This window comes from Bradysia coprophila, unplaced genomic scaffold (genome assembly GCF_014529535.1).
Source record: "Bradysia coprophila strain Holo2 unplaced genomic scaffold, BU_Bcop_v1 contig_358, whole genome shotgun sequence".
Taxonomy (NCBI): Eukaryota; Metazoa; Arthropoda; class Insecta; order Diptera; family Sciaridae; genus Bradysia; species Bradysia coprophila.
Genome location: NW_023503616.1, coordinates 4,256,844 through 4,266,867, shown reverse-complemented (window position 1 = coordinate 4,266,867; position 10,024 = coordinate 4,256,844). Strand labels below are relative to the sequence as shown.

The 10,024-nt window shown below is 37.0% G+C and overlaps 3 protein-coding genes across 3 annotated transcripts; 2 read left to right on the top strand and 1 right to left on the bottom strand.

Annotated features, from left to right (window-relative positions):
• The first annotated feature begins 749 nt into the window (after window positions 1-749).
• Window positions 750-3,261, top strand: LOC119081329 (islet cell autoantigen 1). The gene is made up of 6 exons (XM_037190116.1): window positions 750-887; window positions 1,280-1,532; window positions 1,673-1,773; window positions 1,838-2,011; window positions 2,070-2,309; window positions 2,372-3,261. The coding sequence occupies exons 1-6, from the start codon at window positions 843-845 to the stop codon at window positions 2,951-2,953; spliced, it is 1,395 nt and encodes a 464-aa protein (XP_037046011.1). The 5' UTR covers window positions 750-842; the 3' UTR covers window positions 2,954-3,261.
• A 2,731-nt stretch (window positions 3,262-5,992) lies between these two features.
• LOC119081332 (cytochrome b5) lies at window positions 5,993-6,647 on the top strand. The gene is made up of 3 exons (XM_037190122.1): window positions 5,993-6,193; window positions 6,269-6,397; window positions 6,472-6,647. Exons 1-3 carry the CDS (start codon window positions 6,065-6,067, stop codon window positions 6,577-6,579), a joined length of 366 nt encoding a protein of 121 aa, XP_037046017.1. The 5' UTR covers window positions 5,993-6,064; the 3' UTR covers window positions 6,580-6,647.
• Window positions 6,648-6,709: 62 nt separating this feature from the next.
• LOC119081327 (aspartate--tRNA ligase, cytoplasmic) lies at window positions 6,710-9,593 on the bottom strand. Its single transcript, XM_037190115.1, has 10 exons — window positions 9,443-9,593; window positions 8,991-9,131; window positions 8,613-8,926; window positions 8,348-8,525; window positions 8,062-8,290; window positions 7,972-8,002; window positions 7,705-7,908; window positions 7,272-7,542; window positions 7,099-7,210; window positions 6,710-7,034 (listed from the first exon to the last, which is right to left on the bottom strand). The coding sequence occupies exons 2-10, from the start codon at window positions 9,090-9,092 to the stop codon at window positions 6,871-6,873; spliced, it is 1,605 nt and encodes a 534-aa protein (XP_037046010.1). The 5' UTR covers window positions 9,093-9,131; window positions 9,443-9,593; the 3' UTR covers window positions 6,710-6,870.
• Between the last annotated feature and the right edge of the window lie 431 nt (window positions 9,594-10,024).

The window sequence follows — 10,024 nt, the reverse complement described above, 5'->3', positions numbered from 1 at the left end:
TTAGGATAAAATCATGGTTTGTTGTACTACTGTGATAAGCTATATCGATCATATGTAAGTGTAAGCTAATTTGTTGAAAGAAACACACAATTTAGAGATTAAATTTAATGATTCACTGAGTAACATGGTCAGGTAAAGAGAGTTATTCATCTTGAAGTTGCAAATAACAAAACTTTTAACAAGGCTGTAAGCGGTAACACACGTCTTTCCACACACAAAAATTCTTCTATACTATCGAATAAGAGTAAGTACATTACATGCTAGTTGGGAAATTTTTATTTTGACGAATGGGAGGTTTGTAATACCACAAGTCAAAATAAAAATTTGCCAATTAGCATGTGTAATGTTTTACTCGCGAAGGCCCTCGGGAAAAGAGTTTTAACGTTAGTGTCCGTGAAGGAAAACGAGTTTCCAAGGGGTACATCGAGTAAAATATTTTGTTATTTTGGAGTCTGTTATTAAAACGAGTGTAAATAGTAACAATTTTCAAGGTTTTAAAGAAACGAACGTTTGACGAAAATATAAGTTTACGGCAGAAAGAATTTAATTTTTGAAAAAGTAACTTTTAAAGTACAACATACTTCTCATTATTTAAAGTTTTCAACTGCCTTTACTCCCATGAACTGCGAGACCTAGCTGCCAACGTTATCCTGAACACTTAATGATTAAAATTTAATGTTTGTGGCATTAAAAGCGAGTGCTATAAGCGCTATAAGTGTAGTGCTGTAAACCCAGTTTTCAGATACCTTTATCCTTCTGTCAAATCTTATCATCCATCCGCTCCTCATCAGTGTAGGAGAAACTCTTTTTTTTTAATTGTGTTTTCTTTCCTCGCAGGAAATATGTTGAATTCAGAAAAGTACTGGGTCACAAAACATATTGTTCAAGTGAGTGTTTTTCTTTATTCATTCATTCTACGTAAGGCATACGAGTTCCATTGTCGATAAAGTTCCTGTTTAAATTTTCATTTTGTTTTCGATTGTTGTGTTGTGACTTGATTTTATGATACAGTCCGAATAAACAAAAATGTTTAAAGCGGAGCGAATATTACCTACCGACAATGAATGATTACATAAATGTTATGTCAATATTTTATCAATTGATTTATCAACCCTAAGTTCTTAGTAAACCATCTGGGTCCAATATCAACTTTCGTTTTCGCCATCAGAATTTTCCATGACATTTTGTGTCGTGCGGCCGTGCTTCAGTGTTATGTTTATTTATACATTTCACTCCAATTCGTATTGTAGCTAAACTTTCAATTCACTTGTTGTTTTAGCGCAAATTGGGCAAAAAGGACGATGTATGTATAGAGTCCTCAGATGCAGAACTGGATTCGAAAATCGATTTATTTAAATCAATAAACGAATCATGCTTGAATTTACATCGAATTATCGACAGTTACCAGGAACGAATCTGTATTGTAGCTCAAGAGGAAAATTCTGTTGGAAAGTTTCTGAAAGAAACTGGAAAGGGCAGTGCAACGAGTGGAAAACCAATGAACACTGCTGGAAAGTCTTTATCGTATTGTGGTGAGTGTACCAGTCTGTTACTATTTCCTTAGACAATGTAAATTCTAATGTCATGAGAAAACTGTTAAGCTCAATTTTACCTACTTAACTGTCTTAATGATTGAACTGATTTAATATCGCTCTATGTCTCTACTATTCAGGCCAGCAACGAATGACGGTACGAGCGCCATTAATGAGACTTCATCATGAGTTAGAGACATTCCGTAACCGTGCTATCTCAGATACCCATCACACAATCCAGGTAAGCTTTTAAAGCTTTAAATTAAACAATTACTGCACCGTTCGATTCACTAATTCAACTGTAGGCTATGGAGAAGGAACGAACCGAATATCGAGCTGCATTAAACTGGATGAAATCAGCGAGTGCACAATTGGATCCAGATACCGGCAGAGGCTTGGAAAAGTTTCGTAAAGCTCAACAACATGTTCGTGCGTCGAAAACGAAATTTGATAAATTGACGTTGGATTGTCTGCAGAAGGTAAATGCTCAGCACTGGTCTTCTGGTTCACAAATGTTATAAATCGACCACTTTACAGATCGATTTGTTGGCCGCTGCTCGTTGCAACATGTTTTCCCATGTCTTAGTGGCCTATCAATCGACAATGTTAGAGTTTGCCAATAAAACTATGGACACATTCAATAGTGCCATGACCGCATTGGAAAAGGAGCCGCATTACAGTTTCACCATTCTAAAAGAGCTGACACAAGGATCTGATGCTCCCGAGAAAGAGAGTCAACTGGCTGCGGTAGATTCCGATCAAATGCTGTTCTTTAAGGTAAATTAGAAAAACTAAAAATTGGCATTACCTACAGCCTGCACCTTGCTTATAACTTTTAGGATGACTACAAAGATGACATTACATCGCAACCAAATGAAGCTGCAGCGAAAACCACAGATGACAAAAAAGACAAAGTTTTGCCATCGGAATTGATTGACGTTACCGATGGTTCTACTAATCAATCGGAATCGGTGTCATCAACTGTGAACATCACTAACGACCAATCGTTGGTAGATACGTCCACGTCCACCGATCTTCTGAAAATGATGAGTGAATCCGACTTTGGTGATTTCGTGTCCAGCACACCATATATGCCGTCTCAGCTTCTTATGAATGATCTTGCGACATTTTCGTTCGACGATGCGCCTACTGATTCGACCAAAGCGCCGCCAATGTCGACCGAGTCTTCGGCCGAAAGTGTGATGAAGGTGAAAAATTCGATTTTACAATTGTTCAACAAAACGTCCAGTACACCATCGACGACCAGTGACGAAACCGATGCGGACAAAAAGCCGACTTCACAACAATCCAAGTCTCGCAAAGATAAATCGGCTTGGTACGATTTGTTTGCTGATCTGGATCCGTTGGCGAATCCAGAAACGTTGGAGAAGAAATTGAGCGAAAATAGTCAAGCGGCTTGAGTGTCAACGCTGAACAAATTATTTGAATATTTTATTTCGTTTAATGTTTTGTGGTTAGCTGTGTGCCGATATAGACGAATATGCTTATCTATTCTTAATTTATTTTATTTATTTTTAATTTATATTTTGATCTCATTGTCGTATATTTTTTAGTGAATAATCAATTGTAATCATTGACCAGCGGAGATATCCTAAATTTTTTGAATTTAATTTCTTCTAGTCATTTTAAAACGTGATAATCAAAAATTTGTCTCAGAAAATAATGTCTTGAATTTGAAAATATACGTACGCATTATACATTATCGAGCGTCGGTTGTTTTTTCTTTACTCATTACAAGCTTAATATATAAAAAAAAATGTCAAACTGAGCTTTCCTAGACACAGGACTAACAAAATCCGGTGAAGTCTGTGTTCTTCGTTCCACCTTTACTTCTTAGAGTCCATAGTTGGAAGGACCTCAATATCAATGTCGTGTCCTCCGTATTATTAAAACTTCCAATTGTCTGAGTGCTAGTTCTGAAGTCCTAGGAGGTCATAGTCCTAGGATTCAATCTAATCTACCGATGAAACAAAACTTTATCGTGTACAAATAGTGGGAATGTAAGAGCTGCAGCTCCGTTAGTTTGTTCAATGAAAATTTTAATTTCCTACGGATGAGTTGACGTCATCCCTGGAATTACTTTATTTTGCAGGTAAAATAATGTTTTATACCATCGACAGATTGATTGAATTCTTTGAAGAGTTAATCCTTCAACGACCTTTAATAGATGGTAGAGGTTTATTCGGCGTAAGTTCAATAATTACAGCAAAACCTCAAATACATACCTTTTATGTTTTGGATTTTTCTTTGCTGGCCGTTTTCCAGTCAATCTTGGATTTGAATTTGTCTCGTATAATTCCATCCCAACAAAAATCTCTTCGAGAAAAGAATGACGCAGTCTTTGAAGTACAATTTCTAAAATGAATGATATCGCTAGAGTTGACGCTTTCAGCTTCGTTACGCAAAAATTAAATTTTACACCCAATTTTAGTTCAAACAAGCTGGCTTAGTTTTTCTCATCATCTGCCAAATAATTTTTACCAAAAAAAAGTTTGACTGGAAACAACCAAAATTTTACCAAAAAAATCTGCGTCGCATGTGGCAGATAAATTTTCTTGCTGGTCTGTTCCTGAACATTTGCCACTTTGCGACGCAGATTTTTTTGGTAAAATTTTGGTTGTTTCCAGTCAAATTTTTTTGGTACAAATTATTTGGCAGATGATGAGAAAAACTAAGTCAGCTTGTTTGAACTAAAATTGGGTGTAAAATTTAATTTTTGCGTAACGAAGCTGAAAGCGTCAACTCTAGCGATATCATTCATTTTAGAAATTGTACTTCAAAGACTGCGTCACACTTTTCTCGAAGAGATTTTTGTTGGGATATCAGTCGTTTTAGAAGTTTTAGAACACTGCTTTTTATAACAGTTTATAACAGAAATTCGGAAATTTGACGAAATTCGAAAATTTGACGAAAATCGAAAATTTGACGAAAATCAAAAATTTGACGAAAATCAAAAATTTGACGAAAATCGAAAATTTGACTAAAATCGAAAATTTCACGCAAATCGAAAATTTGACGCAAATCGAAAATTTGACGAAATTCGAAAATTTGACGAAAATCGAAAATTTGACGAAATTCGAAAGAAATATCTCTAAAACCCCAATTGACCCACCCATTTCCAACTTTCGACATTTTTCACAAATGCCCTTCTTTTCTACTCGTAAAACTCTGAGACTTTGCCGAAGAAAGTAACTCTCTATCTGCCACCATTCAAGAAATACCTCTAAAAACATAATTGACCCACCCATTTCCAATTTTCGACATTTTTCACATATGCCCCTCTGTTCTACTCGTAAAACTCTGAGACTTTGCCGAAGAAAGTAACTCTCTATCTTTCATAACCCAAAAAAATATTAGTCCTTTCATCCTACGCTCGAGTAGCTCAAAATTTGGTCACTCTAATCACTCTAGCTCAAACGAATCTGCCCCGATTTTTTACTTCGTTTTTTGTTCGAATCGTGTTACGAATACCTTTCATTTGATGGGTCGCACGCCTCTGTAGGTTTCAATACAGCTAAGCTACAGCCGAAAACACGTTCCCGACCCTCGAAAACCACACTCAGAAACCACTTCGAGGCCAATAAAACAAAATTCTGGTTTTTCCTGGGGTAATGGCGTATCACATTTTCATTTTTATGCCCACCCTGAGGTTCCTGCAAAATTTCATGGAGATTGGCTGACTAGTTTCCGAGATCGACCGTCGATAGATAGACAGATAGACAGATAGAAACATACAGAGTAAGTTGAAAGATTTTGATTGTTTGGAAAACGTTAATTTGGTGCATTTTCTATCAAAATGACCAACTTCAAAACGATGTATCTCCGGCATTTTTAAAGTTACATAGTCGAGTGATAGCTCGTTTTGCTCGTATTTGAAGCGCGAATAAGATAGAATAGGATTTGTGGTGATACAGGCCAAAGGAAAGAAACTTAAATTCTCGCCTATATATAGTTGCCGCGTCTCAAAAAAATTTCTTCGTTCTTTTTTTGGAAGTTAGACTGCGTCAAGTCCTCCGCTAACGCTCCGGACATGGTGTTCTCTGGGGTAGTCGAGTTAAGTATCACTGATTTCAACTTAGGCTCATTTATAGACGATTATCATTAACCAAAAGGCTATAAGCATCGAAAATTTCTCGAATCAAATACTGGCAACGAGGCAAAAGTGATTTGCGTTGCTTGCACTACTTGATATTATCTCAAAATCCATTATCAAACAAATTACTCGTGCTCAAGCTCAGCACACGTACGTTTATAATATAATGAAGGAAATACTACAAATTGTAGTCTACAACTACAATGTATTGTCGTACCGATACGGATCACTTATGTTAAGTATTTTGTTAAACATTATTAGTGTACAGACGATTTTTATCAAAATTTTAATCGAAATAAAAAATCGCTCATCGTCGAATGATTTAATAAATATTAATTCAGACGTTAGACGTTGCCAGTACGTGAATGCAATCGTGGACAAGCCGCATTGTGTACAGAATTAATAAAATATTAAAGAAATGCCGGAGAAAGTAGATTTTGATCGATATAAATTGACGGATGTGGCTGTTAACGATGGTTTAGATGGAAAGCCTTGTTGGATTATAATCAAAGATTCAGTGTACGATGTGACCAATTACTTAGACGATGTAAGGTCAAATACAAGATATTCAGGCAGGTTGGGAATATTTGTAACTGATTCTTTTTACATTGTTACCATAAAGCACCCAGGTGGTGGCGAATTAATAACTGAATGGGCTGGACGAGATGCAACTAAAGGATTCGATGATTTTGGACATTCGGGGGATGCGAAAAAGTTGTTGAAGCAATTGAAAATTGGTGAACTAGTTGAAGTAAGTAACTAACAGATGGTGTCCCCGTTGAATGGGATGGATTGCTCTAGTGAGAATTCTTTTCTTTATTATAGGAGGACAAGAAATCTAATAGGAACAATACAAATGGAAAAACAAGTCAAAACGTTTATGCCGATGTAGCGAAGAAAAAGAAAAGTTTCAAATGCTTCTTTTGCGTATGATCACGAATTAATCAATCAGGAATGTTCGTCTCTAACTATATATGTCTGCAGATTGATTTTACACTAATTTTGAAAAATTTTAAGTTTGGAAGGAAACTGTAACCCGTAGAGTTACAATAAACGAAATGGCTAAAATTTCAGATTATTTTTTATTGAAAATCATCAACTACACAACATGTAATGCGATGTAATTAGAAAAATGTAAGTAAAAAAAATCTATGGATGAAACCGCTAGAGGAGCACAAATCAAAAACACATTTGAATATAATCATTTGGTAAAAAGAAGAACATTTACGGAGTGATACGCTTCGGATCACGAGGAAACATGGATGTCTTCCGGATATTATCAAGTCCCAAGTATAGCATAACCACTCGTTCCATGCCAATACCACCGCCAGCGTGAGGAGGACAACCGAATCGAAAAGCTTCGATGTATGCAGCGATTTTGCTGAGATCTAATTGAAAAGGTATAGTTGAAATGTCTGTGCATGATTCACTCATGTTCACTCGACATCTTACCAATGGCATGATGTTTGGCTCGTTCGATCAAATAATCAGCATCATGAATACGCTGCGCACCAGATAAAATTTCTTCGCCCCGCATGAACATATCGTACGAATTGGACCATTTCTGTAAAATTCAACATAAATCGTGACCAGACGGAAGACTTTGGAAAAGTGTTTTCCTTTACCTGATTGCTTGGGTCTGGCATAGTGTAGAATGGTCGAACGGCCAATGGGAACTTGTCCAAAATATAGAAATCGGTGTCATATTTAGCCTTAACCAATCTTCCGAGTAGCTTCTCATTGGGTGTGGACAAATCTTCATCGTCGTTCATTTCAATTCCTGCTTCACGCAACATGGCAACACCTTGCGAATATTCGAGTTTCAGCGGCGGTTCCAAGAACTTAAACGGTTCCACGTTATATTGCTGGCCAACAGCGGCTATTTCTCTAGCGTATCTGCAAAAATGACAACAAAACGTGAAGCTAACGACAACCAAAACACAACTGATGAGGTCGTGAAGTAATAGATTTTATATCAAAACCTAGGCAGTACTTTAAACAATGTGCCACATTTAGAGATAGTACGCTTGTCGTTTCTGAAGCTAATTTGAAACTCACTGATCACGAAGTCCCTTAAACATTTGGGTAAAAGTATCGCCGATGGTGTTCAACACTTCGTGGTAGTGGTATTTAAATGCCATTTCCAAATCCAAGCCAACGAATTCCGTTAAATGGCGATGGGTATTTGAATCCTCAGCACGGAACACCGCTCCAACAGTGAACACTTTATCGAAATCAGCCGCAATGGCCATTTGTTTGTACCTGCCGATTCGAAAGAATAATTAGGTCAAAGGCTTGATTTGACACGGACGACAATTCACTTACAATTGTGGCGATTGAGCAAGGTATGCAGAGTCTAAAATTTCAAAAACGTAAATCAGAACGTTGAAAGTTACGCATTCAGAATGCAGTTACCTTTGAAGTAACTGACTGTAAATACATTCGCTCCACCCTCACTGGCAGCAGATATGATTTTTGGTGTATGAATCTCTACAAAGCCTCTTTCCGTTAAGATATCACGAAACAATTTGCACACACCAGCCTCAATTCGAAAGATTGCTTGATTGGCCGGAGTTCTCAGATCGAGGACTCTGTTGTCCAGCCTTGTATCCTGATTGACTCGAATTCGAAGCGCTTCAGCATCCTTCGAAAGTATTTCTTAAGTATTTAACAGCCAACTGACAAAAAACATCCGACTTACATCGTTATGTTCCGGTCGCGAAGCATCTTCAATTTGTAATGGCAGTTGGGGTTTGGCAGCTGATACCAGAAATATTTCCAAAATAATCAGTTCCAAATTCTGCTCTGTACAAAATTCGATCTTGGCAGCTACGGTTACCGGTCGGACATAAATGTCGATGATGCTTTCCTTTGAGATGCTGGAATTTCAACAATTAATACTTTCACCTCTGTTGCTTCGACACATTATCACATTAGGTGCTGGTAGGCAGAAAACCGATACTCACTTTCCGGAAAATTTCACCATTTGCTTGGACACAACATCATTCACGTTGATTAAACACTGCACAGTACTACTTTGCTGACGTAAAACCAGAAAACATTGCTTGCCTTTGGATCGCGATGTGTGAACACGTCCACGTACCCACACTGGTTCCTTGTCAATGTGTTGCGAGAGTTCGCTGACCTTAACAAAATTCCGTTCCAAGAACGTATTTTCCGACTGAATCATTTTCGAAACGCCATACTTTCCCTCGGAATAGTCTTTCGAATCGTCAGCTGGTTCTGCGGCCGGAGCAGAAGCGGCCTTATATTCAGCTTTCTTAAATTACATAATGATGATTCAGAAAGGTAAACAAATTGTGGCTTCATTTGAAATAGTATACCTTGGCAGCCTTGGCAGCATCTTTAGCCAATTTCTTAGCCGCTTTCTTTGATTGGTTTTCCACTGAACTGTCCTCAGCGGGCTTAGTTTCGTCAACAACCATAATTTCAATTAACTTTGCTTTCGGAACGATAACAACTTACTGCAACAGCGAAACAGAAATGAATGCCAGATGAATGATATGACTCTCAGTTACACATAAAACTATAATTCTTGCATCATTAACTCGCTCTGTATTTTTTTGGAATATTTATACTGACAATGAATTCTCACTTTGAAATCAATTATCAATTCTTTGAACAAACAAACGAAAGTCTGTGTTAAGTATTTATGGTATTTATTTTGCACCGAATGGAAGAAAGGTAACCTCAAAACGTTATCGTTTCCATCGTATTTTCCTCTGTATTATTTAACCAATGAGGTCTCATCAATTTATTCTGAGCCAACACTTACGTTTTTAATTTGATGAATTTTTTTAAAAGATTTTTTATTGAGTTAATGGGCTAAAAATTGTATAAATCGCAAGCCGCTTAGACGTGACACTCAACGTCACCAAAAGAAAATAATCTTTTAGATGAAAATAAGACATATGAACAAGAACCTATGACATTGAAGTCTTCAACAACAGTAATGGTACGTTTACACCATGTCCATTTTTTGTAATGCGGAGCTTATTGATACGAAACGATAGAATAATGTATACGAACACAGCACTAAGCCTCCAAATTTGATACTTGTCAAGTCAGCGTTCATACTAGGAGCAGTGCTGTGGTACTAATTTTTTACTTTGTCTTGGGTTCTATTTGTTCTATTAGTTCCAAGCATTCCACTTTTTCACTGCATAAATGAACCTCTTTTTCTAAGCAAAGTTTAGTAGAAATCTGCTATAAATTTGCGCCATTTGAGAATGTTGCACTGCAGTTTTGCAACCAATACATGGATCTTCGATCTTGTATTTGTTTTCAAAGTTTTGAAGGTGGTGTTTGTTTGAAAAGCGCTAAGGTAAGCGCTCACGCTTCAATTATATAATGTAAT

Excerpts from the sequence above, each read along its gene's own strand:
- LOC119081327 (XM_037190115.1), bottom strand. The coding sequence starts at position 9,092 with ATGGTTGTTGACGAAACTAAGCCCGCTGAGGACAGTTCAGTGGAAAAC. Across the intron at positions 8,526-8,612 it reads ATGGTGAAATTTTCCGGAAA|CATCTCAAAGGAAAGCATCA; the intron begins GTGAGTATCGGT and ends TTGAAATTCCAG. Across the intron at positions 7,543-7,704 it reads TTTAAGGGACTTCGTGATCA|ATACGCTAGAGAAATAGCCG; the intron begins GTGAGTTTCAAA and ends TCATTTTTGCAG.
- LOC119081329 (XM_037190116.1), top strand. The coding sequence starts at position 843 with ATGTTGAATTCAGAAAAGTACTGGGTCACAAAACATATTGTTCAA. Across the intron at positions 1,533-1,672 it reads AAAGTCTTTATCGTATTGTG|GCCAGCAACGAATGACGGTA; the intron begins GTGAGTGTACCA and ends TCTACTATTCAG. Across the intron at positions 2,012-2,069 it reads CGTTGGATTGTCTGCAGAAG|ATCGATTTGTTGGCCGCTGC; the intron begins GTAAATGCTCAG and ends ACCACTTTACAG.
- LOC119081332 (XM_037190122.1), top strand. The coding sequence starts at position 6,065 with ATGCCGGAGAAAGTAGATTTTGATCGATATAAATTGACGGATGTGGCT. Across the intron at positions 6,194-6,268 it reads TGACCAATTACTTAGACGAT|CACCCAGGTGGTGGCGAATT; the intron begins GTAAGGTCAAAT and ends GTTACCATAAAG. Across the intron at positions 6,398-6,471 it reads AAATTGGTGAACTAGTTGAA|GAGGACAAGAAATCTAATAG; the intron begins GTAAGTAACTAA and ends TCTTTATTATAG.